Source organism: Pantherophis guttatus, chromosome 1, assembly GCF_059756535.1.
Source record: "Pantherophis guttatus breed Tessera chromosome 1, ASM5975653v1, whole genome shotgun sequence".
In the NCBI taxonomy this organism is placed as follows: Eukaryota; Metazoa; Chordata; class Lepidosauria; order Squamata; family Colubridae; genus Pantherophis; species Pantherophis guttatus.
In genome coordinates this window covers 99,661,309-99,686,913 of record NC_142063.1, presented here as the reverse complement: position 1 = coordinate 99,686,913, position 25,605 = coordinate 99,661,309, and the positions used below count along the sequence as shown (strand labels likewise).

Sequence of the window (25,605 nt, the reverse complement as noted above, 5' to 3'; positions counted from 1 at the left end):
AAGTGCAAGGACAAGGAGAGAAGAAAAATATTTTCTCCTTTACACCCAACAACTATCATTGAGTCATTTTTTTCCACATGACAAAGGCACTACAAATATATTTTAAATCAAATTTACTTATAAGACCCTAAAATATTTCTAGTATTTTCCAAGAAAGGTACTTATTGAACCAACTCCCTTCCCCCCCCAAAAAAACCCAAAACCGTCAACCCAATATCCTCTGTTTGAACCCACTAGATGTCACTATAGCCTTAACAGAATAGCCTATCAAATTGGACAACTTGATTGATTGTACCTGCCTCTTTCAAACAGAAAGGCAGCCTACTCTAAACAAATAATGCCAGCTTTGTGCTTGTTACAAACCCTTCAATAAAGCCACCCAAAATGACAGCATATTCTCACTCACGCTGTAACTTCTGATATATGTTTGGTCAGAAGAAATGACTTGGATAACATTAAAAATCTAAATCACTCCACAAGAGGGGGCCAGAAGAGACCGAAACAGAAGATCCATGGCTTCTTAATGGCAGATATGTAATTCTAATGCACCTTGTGACTATACACTACTGTCTGTGGATTTAGCAGTAAACATCTTTCTTAGAATGCTTGCATAATAGAGCTATCTAAACAAGAAGAAAAGAGTTCTTGTTGGCTCCAGATTTGATGTGTCCTACAGATATTAGTAAACACACTGTCTGTGTTTACAGATCAACAACTTAGTTTCCATGTAATATGAAACATTCCAGTTGGGTGCAGGGATGAGTCTAAGTGGTGACTTGGACAGAGGAGTTGTCTTAGCCAATATGTGACAGGGAGGCATAGGACCAGCAATATGTACCTATTTTTAGTGATTACACAGAGACCATTCAGTTGTCTAATGTGCAAAGTAGTCAAGACGTTGAATTATTTAGTCTGCTCACAACTTGTTTTAATTTATTAAATTCTACTTCTCCTGCTGTAAGCAGGCAACAGCGTTCCAAAACACTGGCCATGTTTGAGATACTATCAGCATAAACTTGATTATCAGGATTTAAATAATAATTTAAATAAATAACCCCTCAGAATTATGGTATTTCAACAGAAGACTTTGGGAATCCCAAAAGGATGACATACTCCTGTTGGACTTCCCTGAGGTGGTAATTGAGAAGCTGACTGCACGTTGGAGGTACAGTTTGTCCTCCATTAATGATGATAACTGGGACTGGGAACTCTGTTGCTAAGCAACACCTTTGCAAAGGTCACGTGACCATGCCAACTTAATGATGGCAGCACTGGAAGTTCCAGTTGTGGTCATTAGGCAAATCCCGCAGGTTCATTAGGCACAACATGTGATTGCCATTTGTGATCAGCTTCCCAATGGACTTTGATACTGGCAGGGAAGGTTCCAAAAGTGATAATGTGACCATGCAACCATCAACTGTGAGCTAGTTGCAAAGCACCTGAATTATGACTATGTGACTACAGGGCCATTAGAGTGGCTGCAACTTCGAGGATTGGCCACAAGTCACTTTCTTCAGTCCATAACTTTGAATGGTAAAGATTAAATGGTCATTAACTAAGGACTATTTGTAATCCCTTATTCATCTTGATTCTAAGCTGAAAAGCACCCAAAACTGTAACTTTTACTCTTAGGTGAGCTGTTTCAGATTAATTATGAGTTTTGCCTTTTTGTTTTGTTACTGTTATTGTTAATCCTTCCCAAGGATTATTTGCATTTTTATTGATTAAATTTATCTGCCCCCATTTCACTGACTAGCGACTTTGGGTCTTTTTAAGGTCGGGTGATCAGAGCCATATTTAATATTCATGTATTAAATGTGTTACACCACACATTTGTGTAATGAAATGACATTATTAGAAGTTTTCTCTTCCTTGTCCCCTTTCTTGTTCTGCCTATCCCACATGTATAATTTGCCTTTTTGAATTTTATATTATAATTATTTAGTGTTCAGTTCTTTCTCCAGGAGGTTGAGATGGGGAAGGATAAAAAAAAGTCATGATAGTGGCTGTGACTGCATAATCGAAGCCCTGCCCTTTTGAAAGGGCTTGCAATACTCACACATGTACAAAAGGACAGAACTTCAATTATGTTTTTGCAATCCCCATCTTCACATTCTTTACTCTCCCCTGCAGATGTCCCTATAGATGTTCCTTATTGGGGAGGCTCACACAGCATCAAATGCTACAGGCACTCATTAATATCTACAGTGAAGTCTTGTTGGCTTCTATACAAGCTAGAATTCTGCTAGTTCTGGGTCCGGCCTCCTATGGAAGACATCTTTGGTATGGACGGTTTACTGTAGCAGGCTCTGGCATTTAATGCACAGGAAGACCCAACAGTTAATCTTCTTAAATGTTATTGGTGAGAGGGGGTGGAACAATCCAGAGGGTTCACAAGTTGAGGGTTCCAGATGAGAAATGCATAAAGGAGGGTTGTTGTCATCCTTTAGGATTAACTCTGAGCGAGTCATTTCCTTTCTGCTTTGTTCCAGAAAGATGGCCTATCTCTACGTTTTATCAATTTGTTCTAATCTGGATGGGAATTTAGCCATTTTATTTTCCACTAGCTGGACGCCTGTGCTTCGCTATGAAACTAAGTGATTGGGTGTGATAAATTGACACTTAAAGCCTGAAACTGAATGTAGAATGTGTAACTCCGTAACACCAGAGCGTGTTAATATAAGGCAACTGGCAGTTGGGACAGAGGGGGAGGGGGAGTAGAATGTCCCAGTCTGCAGGCCGGATGAGTCACGTGCTGGCCATGCCCAGTTTAGCAAAGGGGTAGCATCAGAGCATGTTAATATAAGGCAACTGGCAGTTGGGACAGAGGGGGAGGGGGAGTAGAATGTCCCAGTCTGCAGGCCGGATGAGTCACGTGCTAGCCATGCCCAGTTTAGCAAAGGGGTAGCATTAGAGCGTGTTAATATAAGGCAACTGGCAGTTGGGACAGAGTTCTTTTCAGGTGGGGAGGGGGAGTAGAATGTCTAGCTCCTTAGCATCAGAGCGTGTTAATATAATACTGTATATGAAATACTAATGATCTGATGGTCATCTCGAAAAATCCTTTCTTAGTGAGCACCTAGAAGCCAAAAGGAACATACATGGAAAATTTCAAGTTTGTAGGCTTTACGGTTCTGGAGATTTTGTGATTATGGCATGAGTGGTTTTCGCTTTTATATATATAGATTCCAATATCCCTTCAAACCTTTTGGCTGAATGGCCAATAATATGCCATGTGCCCCAATTTCTCTTTGAAAGCAAATATCCATGAAAATGCCAGGATCTTAATCGATTTAATTTTTAATCGATTTTAACTTTTGTGTACAAATGTTTTATTTTGGCTGTTCACCGCCCTGAGTCCGAAAGGAGAAGGGCGGTATAGAAATCTGAAAAATAATAATAATAATAAAGTCATTCTTGCTGGCTTTTCCACAAAGCGCAGTTTAAAAAGTGCTCTCCCGTCTTTTTTTTTTTTTTGCTCTTAAATGATCCTTGAGGAGTTGCCGAAAAATTGGAAATGCATAAATGAAAAAGAGAAAATATGGTGTAAGGCAATGCAGAGTTCTAGGAAATCTGCATATGCAATGTATAGCTTCAGATTTAATTAACACAATTTATAGCTACTCCCCATAGATGGAAAGTACATGCCCAGGTGACCACTTGATCTCCTATAATCAGTTGTCCAAGTGTTAAGTGTTGACAGACAATTTCAAGGTTCCTGAGAGTTGGACTGTGCAGTCCTTTCAATAAAATACACATTCTAAGAGAGGATTGTCCTGTGTTCAATCTGAAATGTGCAACTCCTTCCTTTGAAACAGGCCTGCTTCACCCAACAACTTTCCTTACTGCATAAATAGTTCCCAACTTTCCATTTCTGTGTCCACATATTCAGATCCCTCAACTATAACTGCCTCTACCCAAGAAAGAAATGTCTGATTTTTTTTTTTAAAAAAACGTCCTCCAAATTGGCTTGAAAATTTTAATTAGGGATATATTCTCTGAAGTGTCAAAATCCAAATGATACCTGGATGAGGACAAAGATCTCCCTTTGTACCATCTGGTTGTTATCTGGAGTTTCGAACTCTACTATAAGGAAGGCCATATGGGACATGGTGGCTCAGGGGCTAAGACGCTGAGCTTGTCGATCAAAAAGTTGGCAGTTCAGCGGTTCGAATCCCTAGTGCCGCGTAATGGGGTGAGCCCCCATTACTTGTCCTAGCTTCTGCCAACCTAGCAGTTTGAAAGCACGTAAAAAATGCAAGTAGAAAAATAGGGACCACCTTTGGTGGGAAGGTAACAGCGTTCCGTGCGCCTTTGGCGTTTAGTCATGCCGGCCACATGACCACGGAGACGTCTTCAGACAGCGCTGACTTTTCAGCTTTGAAACGGAGATGAGCACCGCCCCCTAGAGTCGGGCACAACTAGCACATACAGTATGTGCAAGGGGAACCTTTACCTTTTATAAGGAAGGCCATAGGGAGTGGTTTTACAATAAGCATGAAGCAAGAAACTCAAGAATTGGTACTTCTTATATTTCTTTTTTCAACTGCTTGGAAGCTCAACTATATTTTTCTTAGTGAAATGTTTGGAAATTAAGAATACCATGCCCCAAATTAGTATTATTTTCAACTCTATTTGCCAATCAAAGACGCAAAAGTCATTTTTGATTTTATATATACATAAAGATGAAGAAAAGGGACTTCTTTTTCTTCCCACATTGTGTTAAACCTTCCAGTAGAAGGCTGCCATTTTGACAGTACAATTCTGCATTTCTCTTCAGAGATACTGAATGGGGTATCCTCCTAGATTGAATACAAGATTGCAGACTTAATCTGGCCCTCAATCCTCTATGCATTTATACAAATTAGGTTTGGTCCTTTCTCCAAACATTCTTTTTGGACTGTGGCCCCTGGCATGACCTTCAAAGGCCAACAATCATGCTTGCCAGGGAGAAAGTTCACAACTCTGATCTAGAGAAATAATATTTTCCTCCTCTTTAGATTGTGAGTGCCAGGAAATTCTACCCAGGCTGGAAAAAAAAAGATGAAACATAATTTCAATCTCAATGTGTAGTCAGGTTTAAGATCCTTTATTAGGGATTGCCTTGTGTTGATAAACATGGTGAAATATACTTATTTTTCCTCTTCTTATTGCCTTCACAGATAGTTGGCTAGGGAACCATATTTTGGGTGATTTGATCTCTTCTGGACAAGGGAGGGCAGGGGAACCTCTGCAGAATTGTTGTTGTAAGTAATATTTGAGGAATTTGTCGAACAAATTTGCTCGGGTTGTGGCTGGGGCATCCCGCACAGATGTAATGACATCACTTTTTGTGATATTTTAAGCCTCTGCACATGCGCAGACAACATGGCGCGGCAGATGTGGCCCGTGCACATTTGCGAACCGGTAGGGAAGGTAAGTGAATTTCACCCCTGGAGGAGATGACTTTGCTCATCCTTACACTCTACACTGAGATTCTATATGGATTTTATATGGTTCCAGGTGCAATTCAAGATGCTTGTTGTCACCTTTATAGGACTGCATAACACAGGGACCACCTCTCTTCAACAGTGTCTGCCCATTCCATCAAATCTGACACAGTGGGCATGCTGTGGGTCTCTTTACAACAATGCCACTTAGTAGGATCCAGAGATTTGCCTCTTCTCTCATAGCACCTATCTATGGAACAGCTTCCTTGCTGATGGCTGTTTGGCTCTGCTGGCCTTCTAGAAGTCCTTAAGACCCCGGCTGAAGAGCAGAATATTAGTGGAGCCTGGTATATGTGATTTCTGCTCTTTGAGATGGTTTTGTGAAAAGCCTTGGTTACTGATTTATTTATAGATTTATATTGCCTTATGATTTTCATCCACATGCTTGGCCAGCCCAGAGTTACTTGTTTAAGTATGGGCATGTACATTTTCTATATAAATATTAACAGCAATACTTCTGAATTTTTGAGCCTGAAGGCTGAGCAAAGGATTTTTCTACACATTAGGCTCTGAAAACTTCTGCTACTAGTATCTATGCAAAACAGAGAAACCAAGCAGATACATGAAAATCTATGAGGCACCAGCACCAATATTATGGTGATAGAACCTTATCAGAATATCTACTTCATTCTGTCCATGATTTCTGCCTTTTAGATGCATATTATATATTCTGCAGTGAGCAGACATTACTGGGGGCAGCCAGCAGGTTGATGGGTGAAGGTTCCCTTCTGAGGCTTTTGTCAGACCTTATTTAGAAAAGGGCATTTCCTTTGCTTCGTCTTGATCTCACATCTGTGCCTGCCCAGTTGTGTGACTTAAGGAACTTTGATTTTAAAAGTATTTATGCCAATGATCTTTCTATCAATGGATGTTCAGTAGACCGACGAGAAGCTTGGCTTTGAAGCTGCTCGTTCAGTTGCCTCGGCTCGACTTAACACCACCTGCTGGCCTATTTCACAGCAGCCCCAATTTTGGTGATAGTGGTGGTGGTGGGGAGTCCCTTCAACAATCCAGCCTACCAGCAATTCCACACATGAGTCAGAGAACTGCAGGGAAAAGGGCTCCAGCATTCAATTAGCAGGTAAAATCATTTTGCCCAGCAGTAGCAATCTGAGAGCCTGGGAGAAGGTGATGGAGATCAAACGGTGAAACAGACTTTACTGTTTCACAGAAGCGAAAATAACTTGCATTAAAAAAATAAAATAAAACACCAATCCATGTAAACCCCCCCCCCCATGTTCTCACCTCTGGTTGCAAAGCTGGCAGGCAAAGCAGTCCAAATGGTAAACGTTATCTCGGGCCCTCATCACCATCTCAAAGGCAGGGATCAGCTTACTGCAGGCAGCACAATTCCCAGTGGTCCCAAAGAGCCTGCCAAGGAAGCACAATCATTAGAAGCCGGTTTAATTAAATGGTGGAAGGACTAATTAAGTGTAATTAGTAGTATCAAATACTGTATTGCACCAATCAAGAGAAGTTGCCATCCCCATTTCTCTGACCAGCCAGCATGTGGGAACGGGGGGCTGATCCTACATGGGGAGAGAACTTCTGAGTCCTTTGAAGTTTTGGAGCTGCCAGCTAATTGACTGTCTAATGAAGAAATCCATTCCACATGCAGACAAAGTGCTATTTTGAGGCTCACAATGCTTCCATCAAAAACAATACCATCTTTTCAGTGCAAATTAACAGTGTCTTAGCAGTACATTTTTAGAGGATTCTAGCAGCCCCTCTGTTTTCTAATTTGCTATTCCTTCATTTTCTACTGATTAGTTAGCTCTCTGGAGAAAATATGCAAGGTTCATTTTGGGGTATACGTATGACTCCTTCAAATCACTTTCCATACATGCAGATTAGATTAGATTAGATTAGATTAGATTAGATTAGATTAGATTAACAGAGTTGGAAGGGACCTTGTAGGTCATCTAGGTGAACCCCCTGCCCAAGCAGGAGACCCTACACCATTTCCGACAAATGGGGTCCAATCTCTTCTTGAAAGCCTCCAGTGATAAAGCTCCCACAACTTCTGAAGGCAAGCTGTTCCATTGGTTGATTGTTCTCACCGTAAGAAAATTTCTCCTTATTTCTAGGTTGAATTTCTCCTTGGTCAGTTTCCATCCATTATTCCTTGTCAGGCCATCAGGTACCTTGGAAAATAGCTTGACCCCTTCCTCTCTATGGCAGCCCCTCAAATATTAGAACACTGCTATCATGTCTCCCCTGGTCCTTCTCTTCACTAGACTAGCCATGCCCAGTTCCTGTAACGGTTCTTCCATGTTTTAGTCTCCAGTCCCCTAATCATCTTGGTTGCTCTTCTCTGCACTTTTTCTACCATCTCAACATCTTTTTTTATAGATATGCTGTGTACCTCAACAAATCAAAATAGATAGGTGTACTTCAATGAATTAACATAGAAATTATATTTGATATTTACAAAGAGATCTTAAATAATTTCCAATGAAGTAGTAGATTGTAGGACAATCCTATTGGAAGAACTATTATGCACAATTATTGGCCATAATACAAATTGATTCCTGGTTCAGTAACACAGTATTAACCTGGAAATGCATCCTTTTCCTTAAAAAATGCTAATAAACCACACATTCTCTCATCTAATTAAAGACTTACCAGAGCATGGCTGTATTATAATCCTGAAATATTTGGAAAAAACCCCAAAAAGTTACTCAATGCCTCAACATATGCTGGAGAAATCTGTTTGTGCTGACTCCATGTAAACCATGTTCACAATAAGAAGGCTCAATTATTTAATTGATAATTAATAATCCAGTCTGCAAATGCTAAAATATGATGAGTTTCAATTTGGAACTGCCTTTTAGTAAAATCAATGCAAAGGAAACATCTATTTTCTCTCCTTTTTTTTTTCTGCAAAGATTCACCTTTGCATCATTGTATTCCACATGACCTCTTTGGAGATAACTGGTAAAGACAGTGCCTCCCTCAAACTATTTTGATTTACTATCTCTTATTGCATGACATTCAAACTATGGTTTGTTCTTTCAGGACCTCCCAGAAATCCTTGAAGTTCACTACAACATTTCTAATTCAATAGGAAGCACCACAGGTATCACAAGAAATCTAGATAAAGTGGTAAGTATCTACTGATGAGCAGCATGATTGTTTAAACCAGGGGTCTCCAATCTTGCCTATTTTAAGACTTGTGGACTTCAACTCCCAGAATTCCTCAGCCAGCAAAGCTGGTTGAGGAATTCTGGGAATTGAAGTCCACAAATCTTAAAGTTGCCAAGGTTGGAGACCCTTGGTTTAAACTGTGTTCCGCAAACACTAGGGTTCCATAAGAATTTGATGGATTCCACAAGGAACTAAGGGCAAAAGATCAGAAAACTTCATTCAGATGCAGCTGATTTTCTCTCATGATAGCTTTTCCTCTTGATCATTCTAACAATGATCTTCTATCATTGTTTTCATTGCAGAGCCTTATAAAGTTTGAAAACTTTTGCTCTACTGCATCTTAATAGGATGTATGCAGACATTCTTTATCTCCCATTAAAAGAAGCATAAATAATTAGATCCATTAAAATTTCTGCAGCTGTCAATCAAGGTAGCCAATATTGGCCACGTAGTAAGATTAATTTTAAGTTTTACATCAACAATACAGTACATTCATATGACATATTGCTTTACTGAAAAGATAATGGACAGATTGGGGCCAAGATAATTATTTGAACTTAGTTTCTAGCGCAGTGAATCGGATGTTATGTTTTCCTTTCACGGTATATCAGTAGGATCTAAGTATAACTAATTTAGATCTAATCCAGTATGAAGCAATGTATTATTTTCACAAGTGTGTGAAAGCAATAGTTTGCTACTGTGGGCCACACACATGTGATCTCTTACTTCTCCATCCATTACAACTTCAACCTTTTTGAGATCTTGCTGTTACTTTTAAAGCAAGGTATGGAGTCAGAATTATTCTAAACACAATTTGATGATGCAGTAAATAATACTGCACTGTACATATATATACAGTATACCCAAACAACAAAATTCACTTAACACCCAAAGACTAGGTCCAACACACATAATAATCCCCAAACATCCACCACAAATTCCCCACCCCTAAACCACCCAAACATCCACACAACAGACCAAGTAATGCTGTCCAACAGCTCACTGATGGTGGTCCTTTGGTTCATTGTTGAGGGCAATTATAGCTCTGGGATAAAAACTATTCAGAAAACGTGTGGTCCGAATTTTAATTGTTCTGTATCTTTTGCCAGAAGGCAACAGTCCAAAAAGATTGTAGGCAGGATGGGAAGAGTTTCTGAAAATGTTATGCAACTTCCTCAAACAGTGAGATTCAAAGATGTCGTCCAGGGCTGCAATAATTGCCCTGTGACAAGATTAGACTAAACTGTTCATTCAAAGTACCTAGCAAACAAAGTTAGCTGGCAGCAAGTAGGGTTTTTATGCCATGCATCTTTTATTAAAAAAAGAAAAGAATCTACCATACTTTATCAGAAACACTGCCCAGTTTAAATCATGTTTAGAAAAAAAAAGAGCTCTAGAGAAGAGAAGTCAGATCTTGAAGTTTCCTTTGAATGGACACAGTCTTCTGCATTAGAGAGAGAGGTATGTACTATCTAAATTATAGTAATTTAAATAAGACAACAAATATAACACAGTATAATCTCAGACCTGAAGTCATGATATACGATTTTCCTTTCTTCTCTCAGGCAAGCCCTCAGGACTGCCATCTCCGGCCTCTGGAACAAATTTTAAGACTGGACAGGAAGTTACCAAGTAGAGGGGGAATCCATTTTTTGGTGAGAAGAATTAACCCACAAAAATGTGAAGAAGGTATACAAATCTCCCCACCTACCCTTTTTATCATTGTGTTCTATTTCCTCTTTTGTAGTGCTTTTGCTTTTGACTTGATGCTTATCTGACCCCTTTTGTAAACCAGGATATTTTTAAGAACTTCTAAAAATGTCAAATTGTTTGCCAGGTACACTTGTAAATTGCTGACTTCTGATTGGTAAGGTGTCTCTGAAATACTTGACATTTCTTTCTGCCCTTGTGAAAATGAATGCAACTGATTGTGAAAACAAACAGAGGGATCTTAAGGCTGCGATCTTAAACCCACTAAACTGGAAAAAAAGCCTCTTCACCCGCCTCAATTAAATATCCCTGACTCTAGATTGAATATCAACAGATATCTAAGTATAAGAGAATTAGATCTAAAGACCTATAGGCTCCTTTGAATTAAATCCTGGTGACATCAAGGATATCTATCTTATTTTCTTTCCCACCAAATAGAAATGGTTTCTATTACCTTCTTCCAGGACCTCCAAATATAGCCTAGAGCCCTAATATTCTAATTGTTTTCATCCAAGTACTAACCAGGCCTGATCCTACTTATCTTCCAAGTCCAGACCAGATTGTCCTACTGAAACCACCAACTGAGATCTAATTCCAATAGAAACCTCTGTTGATGTAGGTTGGTTGAAATTGTTTTACATATTCTTACAAGCATGATTGTTACTGAGGTGTGTCCCAAACTTTATTTTCCTGACACAGGAAACTATGTGCAAAGCATGCAAGTGCTGTTTCACACCATATTTTCTCATTTGTATGGCGTGGCCAACTTGGCATGGCCAATTCACCATGGCCAACTCGGTGCAGTCAACTTGCTGTGGCTAGCTCATTGTGGGACAATTTGTCATGGCCAAATCACTGCAGGACAAGACAAGAGACTAATATTGAAGTAATGGTGGAAAAAAATCATTAAAGGATGCAAAAGGAGTGACAAGATAAAATATGAATGACAAAAATTAATTTTTAAATTATTTTAAGTATTTAAATTGAATTGTTGAATTGTCCTACAGTGAGTTGTCCTGTGGTGAGTTGGTCTTGGTGAGTTGGCCATGCTGACTTGACTGTAGTGAGTTAGTCATGGCGAGTTGGCTGCGGTGAGTTGGCCACACCAAGTTGTCCCATTCTGTCTCTGCAACCTGCACAACCACTTCCCTAAAACATTACAGTTTCCCCAACTTTGAAGTTGGTTTGTCTTGAAGTTCTTAGTTTTATCAACTCCCACATTGACTTTTCTCTCTAATCATAATTAAATAAAGGCTTGAGCATTTTTGTCAGTGTCAAAATGGAGCATATAAATATTTTTTTAGGAATATGGGTATAAAATTAATTCTAGAGCTACCAGTATTCAGTTTAATCTTGCAAAACCAACCTGCTTTTTTAACTGCCTTTGCTCTTTCAACTATTTTCAACTACAGGTAGTCCTTGACTTATGGTCACAATTGAGCCCAAAATGTATGCTGCTAAGTGAGAAAGTTGTTAAGTGAATTTTGCCCCATTTTACAATCTTTCTTGCCACAAGTGAATCATATCAAGTGAATCACTGCACTTGATAAATTAGTAACACGGTTGTTAAGTGTATATGGCTTCCCCATTGACTTTACTTGTCAGAAGGCCTCAAAGAGTGATCACATAATCCCAAGATACCACAACTGTCATAAATATGAACCTGTTCCCAAGCACCCACATTTTGATCACATGGCCATGGGGATGCTGCAATAGTTAAGTGTAAAAAATAGTCATAAGTCACTTTTTTCAGTGCCATTGTAACTTTGATCCATCATTAGATGAACTGTTGTAATGTAGTAGGTGAGATGGCTTAGTACTGATTCCAATTTATGAGTGGGGAGCCAATGAAAGCTCTGAAAGCATGACATTTGAATAGAAAAATCTGTGAGATGGATCCTTAGTTTCTTTGGGAGCTTAACTTGTACTTCAGAGGACCTCAAAAACCATGTATCATTAACTGCTCTATATAAGACTGAAAATCTACATCAGTCTCTTCCACTGACCCATTTCCATTAGGGTTTTTTTTACAAAGTAATTGTAAGATTTATCATGAAATTTGGAGAAAAATATTTTTCTTGGCTGGTTTTTTTTAAAACATTCTATCTATCTGAGGGGTGTCAAACTGGCGGCCTGCGGACCAGATGCATGATGTGCAGGCCACGCCCACCCCGGCTCTCCAAAGGCAAAATTGTCGCAATACGTCGCGATATGTTACGTGACACGATTGAGTTTGACACCCTTGATCAAGCTTATACCCCTGGGATTTCTTTGGTGACCTTCCCTCCAAGTAATAAGCAGATGCAACCCTGATTTCAAGCTCAGCCAAGTGCTACCACCTGTCAGATTGTGTGAGAGAAGTCAAACTTGGTTTTACTTATCTCCCTCTACCCGGCGACAATTTATATTTGGAGGAAAATATCACTCTAAATCATGAAAAACAAAATCTAGAACATTTTGAGTGACCTGATCTCACTTGTACAAACAGTTTGACCCAAAATTGTTTATCTTCCAATTACAAGTCAGTGAATATCTCCCTTGCATTTTTATTAATACAGATGGTGTAACATTATTATTAAGATAATCTTAATGTTTGGGTCTTGATTAAGCAAATGCTTATAAAAATCTCCTCTTTTCTTCTATCATTTAAGTGTCGTTCACTCCTTTATCTTAAAATGGAACATTTGTGTATGGTATAAATTACATTATTGATATACTACTATGGAAACAAAAGGAGAAAGCACACATGGCACTTATCTTGTCAGCTGCAAAATTTATACTTTTTTTTTTCATGTAGCTGTCCTGCTCTATAAGACATTGTTGAGGGACAAATCTTCTTAAAAGGTATAAAAAAGTTTGCCAACGTGCCATCACTCTAGTTCCTGGCAAACTTGACGAAGAGTTTCATGTTCAAAATCAAAATATTACCCTTTTGATCTTTAGAGCATCCATGTCAGTTAGATTACCATTAAAAACTGCTGCCCTATATCCAAATGGGAAAATTAGAAGCAAGCTAATCCCAGATTTGTTCAGACTGCAGTGCCGCTCCATGTGTGAACATTAAAAAAAAAATCCATTATTCATTAGCATCACAGTTGTGTGGAGCTCAATCTAGATTAAACAAAATAAAGAGGCCCCAGACAGCACCATCTGCATTGTTAAGCAGGCATTTTTTGTCACCCTGTGAATTAGCGGCTTTTCTAAATGGAAATGAGAAGTTTGGACAGATGTTCACTTAACTATTTAAACAGTTCATCTTAAGAAACATGAAAATGTATTTGATCCTGGATTCACCTGCCTCCTTCCAGGGGCTTGGGAGGTGGGGAGAGAGAGACAGCATTAAACAGCTTTGAGTGTTTGTGTAAGATTTAAGCCTTCTATTCTGTCCAGCTGCAATCATGTTGCTTTTTTTCTTGTTTGTAACAAACGGAGCTCCAAGCTAGTCAGAGTCAGCTAATCTTGGCCTTCGGTTTGAACACAGCTTTCTACCTTTTCATATATAAACATTTGACAGTTGTTCTTGCACTACCAAGTTCAATGCCTCTTTTCAGAGAATGCCATAAATGGCCCAGTTCCTGGTATTTAAGGAAGCAGCAACAATATGCAAAGAAAACTGGAGCTGTCAGCTAGAGGACTTTTGAATTCTTTGTGTCCCCTCTGCCCCCAGAACAATTCTGATCAGCTAAATGCCTATTAACTAAGATAGATAGAATAATTCCTCTGGAACAAGTGGATTGTGTTCTTCGTTAATTATTCTTGATCTCTCCATCTTTATGGATAATAAGTTAAGGACCATAAGTGCCTTCTCCTCACAGAGTCTGCAATCACACGGTGCATTCAACCACATTATATTTTAACCACAATGGGTGGCTAAGCCATACATCATGGTTTTTAATCCAAACTGGTTTAGCTCAGACAAACCAACCACATTATAACTTAGCGTGACTTGGATCTTCAGTCATGCTATCTAATAGGAGTTCATGGAAGAAAAAGTTGCCTCCTTTTTTCATTTTCCTGTAAGCCATTGCAACCGAAGAAAAGCCATCCTGGAAATATGGGAGAATTTCTAGGCTACAGTAGGGCTACTAAAAGGAGGAAAACTCAGGAAGGTATCTTTCAAAAGAGTTTGATGATTAGCTTTCTCCTGGGATTATCCAAACCATGATTAGTTATCTTAGAAGATGAGATAAAATTAGATTTTTTGCTCCGAATGTCCATGATGAAGCTCTTGGATAAATAAATAAATAAATCATACATTTGCACATTCTGGCAAAAGATATTTTAGTAACATGAACGTTAGAAATAAAATGGGAGAAAAATGGGTTAAAACAGGCATTTAAAGGCCTGCATAATGAATTTTCATGTTTTAAAAAATCCATTAATGAGTAAAGAGAGCAGAAAAGATTAATGAATTTGGTGTGCACAATGGACTTAGACTGAAAACAAAGTTAGCTCTACCAATGGCTATGATTATTTGACTGGAACTCCATTTAATAGAAGTGTTCTTTCCACAGAATTCTAATAGACTTTCAGAATAAGGCTGTTTGCAGGTGGAGGGCCGAAAAAGAAGGTGGTGGGTGGCCATGACAGTGAAACCAAATCTCTGTTCGTCTGTGGAGATTCTCAACCACCCAGGTCATGGTTGTCCCAAAGGTGGTTTTCAAAAGAGGACTTCCTTGTTGTTGTTTTTTTCCTTGTAAACATTTTGCTTCTCATCCAAGAACCGAAGAAACATCTTGGATGACAAATGAAACATTTTCAAGGAAAAAAAAAAAAAGGCCAGTTGCCTTTTAAAATGCACCTCTGGGCTCAAACTCTGGTTGGATTTTTATGTGAACTGCATATATACAGAGCTCCAATTGCACTGTTGTAGCCAGCATCCTGACTTTTTTGCCCATACTTTACAGATACCAGAGTATCTGGTATATAGAGTATATACAGAGTATATACAAAAAAGGAGTAACCATCAGTCATATACTCTATGACTCTCTATAGCAGTGTTTCTCAACCTTGGCCACTGGACGATGTGTGGACTTCAACTCCCAGAATTCTCTGGGGAATTCTCTGAGCTCTCCTGGCTGGGGAATTCTGGGAGTTGAAGTCCACACATCGTCCAGCGGCCAAGGTTGAGAAACACTGCTCTATAGGGAATTAGTGGGCCACAGCTGGAGCCAGAGAGTTGCAGTAGTTCCATCTCAGATGAAAAGAGGCAGAATAGAGACTTGCTAGCCTTGAATCCTTCCTCTGCTTCTGCTTTTTAGATTTCCCTGCTGTGCTTTAACACTTATACTATGGAACTATCTAGAACAGAGATCTCTTTATATTCTTAAAATTGATTGAGCTTTGGTCCAAACTCCAAAGAGCTTTGGTTTATATGAGTTATATCTATTGTATTTACCAAATTAAATTGAAACTAAAAACAAACTAAAGGAAACTAAAGGAAAACTAAAAAAAAAAAAATCAGTTTGTGGATGCCCCTGAAAGGGTCTTGGAGGCACCTACAGGGTCCCAGAATACACTTTTTTTGGAGAACCATTGATCTAAAAGATAGCCATCTCCTTACAATTTTATGGTGTTAAAAAAAAATCCATAAACCCAAATTAGAAGAACTCATTCTGTGGCAAAGTACAGCTTCTACCACCAAATATTTCTACCTCTGATTCACTGTCAGCCAGGTCCCTTCCTATAAAAATTTCTAATGGAATATTGGTGGAGAAAGGCTTGGATCTTTTTTTAAAAAAAAAAATTAAAATGCTATTAAATTTATGCCATTCCCAAATCAAACTAAAGGAGGGAATGGAGGGAAGAAATCCTTAATTTCTGTGAGTCATATTTCATAGGACATTCATCTTGTCGTTTGTAGGGCCAAAACATTTTCCTTCAATCTATGATTAAATCCTCAATTCTTCGTGTGGTCCCAATAGGAAGGAAATGAGTTGGAGATACGACTGGCTTTTATCAGCATTTTAAAAAGTTTTTTTGTTTTGTAAAATAAAAGTTGGCAAGCAGCGATTTTTTAAGTACAGATTTATTTTCTCTTATGTAACACGAAGGCCTAGCCAGCTTGTAAATAAGCTTAGGCTATGCAGATTTAAAATTTAACACAATTAAACTTTTACCCTGTGGTAGTAATTACGCTTAATGGCTCTTACCCTGAACTTAACCATGTCTATTGTCGACAGCCAATCTGAAAGCAGGAGTTTAGCCAAGGACAATTTTCTGTAGTTTATAGGCACACTAAAATCCTGCAAGACCAGAATCTCATTGGCTGCTGATGTCATTGTGTATAGTAGAAATTAAAGCTAATTGGCATAAGGACTGGCAGTGAATACGAATGAATTGATGGGAGAAAATGGAATAAAAGCAAGCACACTTAGTGGCGTGTGACTGTCGAAGGCAGCTTCTCATTTAAAGACTTCTTTGTTGGTAATTATAGCCGCCATCTTCTGTTCAGCACTTCGTCTTTTTCAGGCCAGAGGTACTTTCCAATAGCGGGCGTGCATCTTTGTTCAACGTTTTATACTTTGTCTAAAATGATAGGCCTGTGAGAGCATTTAAAGGAGCTGCTCCTTTATTCCAAAGAAGATGGACTTCTTACTGAGGACAAGCAACTTTCAAACTCTGATCAACAGGAAAATTGCCTTGCCTTTCTTCTTCAGTTTCTTACTTCTATGCAAATTCCACTTGAGATTATTAAGGGGTAATAAGCACGGGCAGGGCAAAAGAATCAAGATGGCACTGCAGCCATCAAATTTAATCTCCAACCCTTCTGTCTGTATGTTACATGTGGAATCTATATGAAGAAGAGGTGGGGCTTCCAATACTCTACATGGTTGCAGCTTGATTATTATTATTATTTTTTTGGATCCCCTCTGTGGACTCCCTCCATTTCCTATTTTTCTTTAATTGAACACTTTTTAAATTAAATACATGCATACCTCCCACCTTGCTTTATATAAAGAATTCTCTCTCTCTCTCTCTTTCTCCCACCTTCTGTCTCTCTCACACATCTACAAGAAATAACATGATATAATACAAGAATACAGTATTTTAAAAAAACCTAGGCTTTTGAATTCTCATAGATAGTACAGCTTTCTAGTACACTGTTAAGTAGTTGTAAATAGTTAGCTATACTGTACATATTTATATCACATGAAAGATTAAGAACCACTATTAAACCTGAACAAACATGAATCTCAAGAATCATATTTAAGATAGTATAAATTACTGAATAAATGTAGTCCATCCAATTCATACTATTAAGAATCTGTTGGAGTTGGTCAGCATCCAAACTGAATGCATAAATAAATGATTTTTAAGTAACTCACTAAATTGAAGTATACATTCTATGCATTGATATCACTAAATTTGGGGTTATCCACGTATTAGATTATGGTTAAAGAATGCTCTCCAGTTTGAGCTGCAATCTGTGTCAGATTTCAATAGCAAATAATTTCTACTGTGGCTGTCATGTGTAGGTATATAATTGCAACTAGAATAGCTGTCAGTAGCTTATAAGTCTCTGAACTTCTTCCAATGACGGCTAGGAGTTTGTATACATGAATCATGGGAACTGATGTTGGGATCTATGGGAAGATGATCCTTGCACAAACAAGGCAGGGATAATGGTCACAAGAAACAGGAATTTGAGGGGCAAATGAGCACATAGCAATAGCAATAGCACTTAGACTTATATACTGCTTCACAGTGCTTTTACAGCCCTCTCTAAGTCATTTACAGAGTCAGCATATTGCCCCCAACAATCTGGGTCCTCATTTTACCCACCTTGGAAGGATGAAAGGCTGAGTCAACCTTGAGCCTGGTGAGCTTCGATCTGCCAAACTGCCGGCAGCCGGTGATCAGCAGAGGTAGCCTGCAGTACTGCACTCTAACCATTGTGCCACCATGGCTCTGCGACATGTACCTCAATGTGCAGACAATGCAACTTATTAGATCTAACTCAAGCACTAAGTGGGATATTTTGCATAATGATTTCACCACACATGCTATTTGGACTTCAACAGGGCATTTGTAGGAAGCAATTTTTGGAATATCACCTATTCCAGTCCTCCCCTTTCCTTTTAATTTCTATCAAAAATCCAAAACTGCATCGTAAGAAGAGACCACATGCTCTGCTTTATTCCTTAGCATCCTTCCACTTGAAAGTTTTCCACCCAGCTAAGAACCATAGTAAAGAAATCCTGACCCTGGAAAATTGCTGCCAGTTGTACCACTGGATACCTGATTCAATTCAAATATTCATTATCATGGTCACTGAGCAACCTTACAAAAATTAATAATTATAAACAGAGACATATTAACACAACAGGCAAGGTAACAGGAGATAAGCGACAAGTCGGTTTGCCTTCTCAAACTTCTAATAACCTGCTACAGCCAAATATAGAACTGCCAGCTAAACAGTATGTGGGAGAGAGTGAGAAAAGAAATGAAATGGGTGTGTGTGAGGGGGCAGGGGGGATCATTTGGCAAATTCTGCTTACTGTCATGGAGAATTTGGCTACATTGACAATCTTAAGAGACTCCATTGGAGAAAAGATGTTGTACATAAAATTCATCCAAGCAATTTTTTTTAATAAGAGGCATTATTAAACTGTTGCATAAGCTTTTATATAAAGCACCATATAATAAAACTTTTGACAATCCCCAGAAGGATATAATTCTAGTTTTCTTAAACTCACTTTTGAGATTTGCTGAGAGTAAAAGAGAAGGGCAATGCAAGTTCTGTGATGTTTAGGTAACCAATCAATTGGTTCCCTAACTCAGCATAGGGGAATGTCTATGGAGATTCTTAGTCATCCAGATCATGGTTGTGCCAAAGCTGCTTTTTTCAAGAGGCAACTGGACTTTCTGGTTTTTCTTTGAAGACGTTTCGCTTCTCAACCCTAAAAGAATGCAAATGACCAGCTGTCTACAAGGAGTATAAATCCTTCCATTCCCCACCAGTCAGAGCTGAAGAAGCTTCTTGGATGAGAAGAGAAATGTCTTCGAAGAAAAACCAGAAAGTCCAGTTGCCTCTTGAAAAAAGCACCTTTGGGATAACCATGACATGGATGACTAAGAATCTCCATAGACATTCCCCTATGCTGAGTTAGGGAACCAATTGATTGGTAACCTAAACATCACAGAACTTGTGAATTGGCCATGGCAAGTTGGCTATGGTGAGTTGGCCATGACAAATTGGCCATGGCAAGTTGGACAGAGTGAGTTGGCCGTAGCAAGTTATCCCATTCCATTTGTGGAAGGCCAAGAGATTTGGGGCTTATCTCAAGTCTGAGGGCAAGATGTTCCATAAAGCAGGGAGAGCTGCTCTGTGGAACGTCCATATGCTGTATGATTTTTGAAAAATGTTTGTAACCATCCAAATTATATATTTATAATAAAGATATTACTGTCATCTTTCTGTTACAAATTTAATTCAGTTATGTCAGAAAATAAAAGACATGGTGCTCATTCTATAATAATACAACCAGAAATTCGAAACAACTCAATATTTTCATATCCCCCTACCTTTTTCTTATGTGGTGCCTTGATGTAGGACCAGCCCTACATGGAGATTCTTCCAGACCTTGGTCTGTGTGGAAGAACCTGATAGGCAGCTCTTAAAACTGGCAGTTTCAGCCCTCCCAGAGAGCAGGAAAGGGAGACTATGGTAGAGAACCACAGAAATGACCTTGGAAAAGGAATGTTAGCACAACATGATTTAAGCCCAGCACAAAAGGGAACATTAGAAAGAAGCTTTACTTGGCTTTGCCTTAACTCCCTTTGATATAAGAGGGAAGGAAGAAAAATGCTGGCAGGCTTTCAAGATTGTATGGCAATTGCCAATATTAAAAAATAGAGTTTCAGTCATTCTTGCAGTATGTGTTTCCTGGATGGCCTACCTCAAATGGCTGACAGGTATCCCTATTTGTTTCCCAAATTGTCTCTTTCCAGTCATGGTCGACTGGGTGGAATTAATTCAATCCCATGCAGGTGTTGAATCTGTTTATGAACTAAATCTAAATCTGTGGAATAATTAATGGGTCAAATTTTTAATGTTCCCAGCCATATAGCTCCCAACCAATTCCCAGCTAATCCCAAAAAAGTTAAACAGAGTTGGACTTCATAGATACTTGGAAAGGGCCCATCAGAAAATGCCAGAGCTAAGTCTGGATTGGGAAGTTTAAAAAAATAGCACCCAGAAGAAGGAAATGCATTCTACTACCATACAGTTATCTATCTATATACCAGTGGTAGGTTGCTACTGGTTCGCCCTAGATCGGGCGAACTGGTAGCAGCGGCGGTGGGAGGATCTGCCCACCTGCCCGGATGTATCTGCGCATGCGCAAAACTTTCATGCACGTGTGTGAGTGCCTGTGCACCCATGAGCGAACTGGTAGTGGCCAAAATTGAAACCCACTGCTATATACATATATATTTATATATACTTACACACACACACATACATATATACACACACGCACGTGTGTGTGTATGTGTGTGTGTGTGTGTGTATGTACTAACCAGGAGCCAATCTTAATTTAAGGGAGACTTTATTCTTTTTAAAAATAAATATAACACTATAACGCCTGGTCTCCCACCTACTCCCCTCCCCCACTCCACTGAACCAGTTACCATTTGGTGGGAATATAGCCTAAACACCCAATCAGTTGAAACCTGGCACAACTATCATGAAATAAAGAAAAAGCACAAGTTTATCTATGCACTTTCCATATAATGTAAACTTGTTTGCTTCAAAATGCAAATAGGAGGAGCATATTTTTGAAATCGTTTTAAAAGTGTATGTAGAAATTCCCCCCCATAAAACAAAATAAGATCAAAACTCTTGAAATGTGAGATTCATCTAGTTTAACTGCAAGGACATTTTAATATATTTAATATAAGAATAGTGTTAAAATATCTCCCTTCTTTGGCATGTTCCAGGCATGATACTTGGGACACAGTAAATGATCCTGAATACATCCATATCCTTTTTTTAAAGGGTAGACTGGGAGGTGACCAAAATGCAAAATGAAAAAAATGTATTAATAATTTTAGACGAATGCCTTAATATTTCAAGACAATAGAGTTTTGGATAAATGGGGATCATATTTAACATTCAATTACGGAGTACGGAAGAAAATGTTACTCTGGACATGATCTTTCCTCTGCACTCCAGAGTTTTATTTCTGTTTCTTTTGAATAATTGAAGAATATACAGATTTCCAAGAGGGATTAAATAAATTTGTATAAAATATGAACATTTCATTTCAATCCAAAAATTTGCTTTTCTTGCCACAGTAGTTTTGGTGCCCGATTCCAGACATCTGCGGATGCGACTGCTCCAACTAACATTAAAACACAACTTGAATTTTGCAGATGCTATGCAAAAGCACATGAGCAGAGCAGAGGTCTCTTTGGAGGGTTTCAAAATTATCAGTAGCAAAACAGCCAATATGAAAATGCCAGAGGCAGGTTAAAGCATCAAACGGCTGAAAGATTATAATCCACACAAGCTTTTCACTTAAACAGAAGGCTTTAGGAAATAATAATAAAAAAAGTCAACTAACAAGCCAAGTGCAATCTATTTTTGCCTTCAGATTGTAGAAATTCTCTGAATAGTTAGCCTCAGTTAAGGTATCATATTTTAGGATATGATGTAGATAATGTGCTACAACTTTTCTATCTGAAGTATTATGCAAAAACCAGTGCGTTCTAATGGTGTGACTATTATACTCGGGAAAAACAGACTCACTCTTGATTTCTGTTCAGACTGTTCAAAAAGAGTGAAGGTAAAATAGGAAGGAAGGCATTTGTGTGGACATCAGACCATGCTAGCAACATCCTGCTCAAGCTCCTATGTTATTGCTGTTATGTCACTGCAATCCTGACATGGCAAAGCTATATTTGATCCAAGCCTTGCTTATATCGTATGATTCTAGTACTATTGATAATGTCAGAAACCCATAAAGTAGGGGGCTGGGTAGGAGAAAATATTTATTCCATTCAGATTTTAGAAGTAGACTTAGTTGCAACTTTGTGGTTGTACAAAGTAAAAACTGAGATTAAATTATATTTATTTATTAATCCAATTTATATGCCGCCCTTCTCCATAGACTCAGGGTGGCTTACAATGCATTATAGCAATAGCCTGCATACTTTTTTGTATATACCTGCTTATTAGGGCTTTCGCCCCCCCCAAGCGGTGTTGTTCTATACAAAGTTGGCTTATTGCCCCCACAATCCGGGTCCTCAATTTACCTATCTCGAAAGGATGGAAGGCTGAGTCAACCTTGAGCCTGGTGAGATTCGAACTTGCACTAGTTGCAGGCAGCTGGCAGCTAAGTGCTAGCACTTAACAGCACTTTAGTCCGCTGCACCACCGTGGCTCATTATATGGTATCCTAGAAAGTATTCAACAAAACATAGGCCCTCAAGATCTTATCAAGTCCTTGAAAATTAACAGAGGAAAGGCCATATCGATGTAGGAGATGACCGGACTGAGTGTGAGGGGTCAAATGTGTCATTAATCTTGAGCCCCTTTGTGCCCACAAGAGATGTAAGTCCAGCCCATCTTGAATTCCACTGACCATTAGTAGTTCAGATTCTTCTGAGAGCAAAACTTATAATAAACCTTTATATTTATTTGAACTGTCTGGACTTTCTGATTTTTCCTGCACTTGACAATCCAGCTTTATGGAAATATGTCTGTTCTTGGGGACTGTGATTCTAGAAATGGACCCTCTGCTTCATTTTCATCTTCTAGAACTCTGGCATTTGGGACAAATTTGCTTCCTTTGCAGATCTAAGGACTTCAACTAGTCATACCTCCAGTTTATGTGTGAAAGATGAAAAGGGTGGTGATATAGGGAGAAGGAACTGGTTTCATGCTTCATTACTGACTTAGACCTTTTCTCTACCCAGTAAGTAACCCAGAATAGTTTTTTTCCTGTGTGCCGTTAATTACTGATAGTTAAATGTTTGATCCCTGATTCTTGCCATATTCATTCTGATCAACTTGTGTCCTTACTTTCTTCCAATTCCAAATGTGATCAAGCTATGTCCTAAGTTTGTGTTTTTCTTAAAAGCATTCTCTTAATCTTCATTGCAAAAGCAGTGTCATGTATATAATAACATTTTATTTCATTTTCTGTTATCAATTTATTTATTTTTTTAAATGTGAATTTTGAATGTCATATGGCACCTATCACTTTGTAGTTTTTTTATCCGATTCTACTATTAGCCATAATTCTTTTTTTAATTATTATGTATTGTTAGAGTTATGGATCCTAAGAAGTATTAATATATGTATATATAATTTTAATATATTTTAATATTAATGTGTGTGGTATGTGTGTGGTATGTGTGTGTGTAATTTATTAAGTATTTATTAATATTTCTTACTATCCATTTTTTAATATATATATATTAGTGTGTGTGTGTGTGTGTGTGTGTGTGTGTGTGTGTGTGTGTTAGGCCAGTCTTCTCCTGTTTGGTGCATCTCTCCAGGTGTGTTATTTTGCAATACTCATCTTTCTCTGCCATCATGGCCCGCATTATGGATTAAGGCAGCACTTTTCAAATCATAATGTGTATAGCCTGAGGACAGCTGTGAGCAAGGCAAAAGGAAAGAGATATTTTGCAATCATTTTTGGATGACTGGACCAATAAATATTAATTGACATACAGTATACTGAAAGTTCTACAAGAGTCTGGATGATGGAGAAGATTTGCCAAGGGGAGAACAATGAAAGGTACTATATAGCTAAAAAGATTCTTAGCCAAGAGACACACGGACGTTGTAGATTTCAAATGTGAACATCAGTCCAAACTTGAAAAATGTTATACCTATTTACACATTTTCAGTCTCATCATTTGCAAACATGGTTTGAGGAAGGAACACAGCCATGATCCTAATTTTGACATGTTTCTGGACTAATCCTGCTCTCTGTCTATTTAATAGACAGTATGCAAGGTGTGCAGCTTTTTCAAATGCTCACAATATAAGCTTTTTGAGGTCAAGAAACAGGAATGCCCTTTATTGTTGTAGAGTAGAATAACCAAATATTGAAAGCGTATGTCATGTCCCTGTTGGAGCCTGAATCTGTGGAGGAGAAGCCGAAGCTAGAGCCGATGAAGATTGAGGGGGCGACTTTGTTGGCTTCAGACCAATGTGGGGAGGAGCAGGCCAAGGCAGTCCAGGGCCCCTCAAGATTGGGACGGCTTGTTAGCAGGGAGGAACAGGGACAGGATGACCGAGAGAGGGCAAGTAGTGGACATGAGGAGTGATAGAGCTCAGGCAATGAGCAAGAACCACCCCCTCCTGATCCCTGAGCACGGAGAGTGGAGAAAAGGCAGGAACAGTGCAGGCCGATCTGACAATTCGGGAGGAGAGTGCTCCACCCCTCTTCACAAGGCACACCTGGGGATTGAGATTTAAGGAGACGCTGTTGGGAGGGGCATGTGTCAGGAACAAATGTTGATTGGTAGAGTTTGGTGTGCAGATACAGACATTTGGGGTTTGCAGGACTGCTTGCTTCTTCTTTACTTGTGGACTCAGTGCCTTCTTCCTGACTTCGTGGACTCAATACTTTTTCCTGACTTTGTGGAATCATTGTTTGTTCCTTGGTTTGTGGACTCATTTCCCTGTTACTTTGTTTTGCTGGACTGGATGCAGCCAGAGGCAGCCGTGTGTGCGCACGGTTTGCTCTGGGACTTGCCAAGAATGTGGGAGTGTTTGAGGGGACATTTGGAGCATTAAAGGGGAGTTTGAAGTCTCAGCTGGCTGTGTGACCTTCGTGCCTTGTCCTGGGTCATCACAGCGTGGCAGAGTTTCTCTCTGCCCCATCTTATACTATACAAATCAAGAAAGGATTTTTTGAGCTTCTTCCTCGTGCTCACCTCTTTCTCAGGACTGAATAACCTTTTCCAAAAGTCCTGCCTTAATGGATTACTTATTCCTTCCCCATTCCCAGCCTATGAAATCCTGAACACACGTCTCAGGTGCTATGACCATTATCCAGGAGTATATTATAGGCAATTCCTGGCTGTATTGCATCACTTTGGCACTTGTGAGCCCCACGCTACTGACCGCTGCTAAAAGAGCCACTATAGGTCACTACATTTGTTCAGAAAGCTTTCCTCACCCTGTGAAAATGAGGGATTTGAAGGGAGTGTTAGAATAGCAGAATTGTCCCATTCCTGCTTAAAACCACAAATGATCTACACAGATCATACGGCTAATAGAATAAGAAAAAGT

At 39.0% G+C, this 25,605-nt stretch overlaps 1 protein-coding gene across 4 annotated transcripts in view; it reads right to left on the bottom strand.

Moving 5' to 3' along the window:
- Positions 1–25,605, bottom strand: part of LMO1 (LIM domain only 1) — a 128,477-nt gene that overhangs the window by 10,288 nt on the left and 92,584 nt on the right. For all 4 annotated transcript variants that reach the window (XM_034417015.3, XM_034417014.3, XM_034417016.3 and 1 more), the window contains exon 3: positions 6,735–6,860. In XM_034417015.3, coding sequence (XP_034272906.1) covers positions 6,735–6,860 — 126 coding nt within the window. The remainder of the gene's footprint in view (positions 1–6,734; positions 6,861–25,605) is intronic.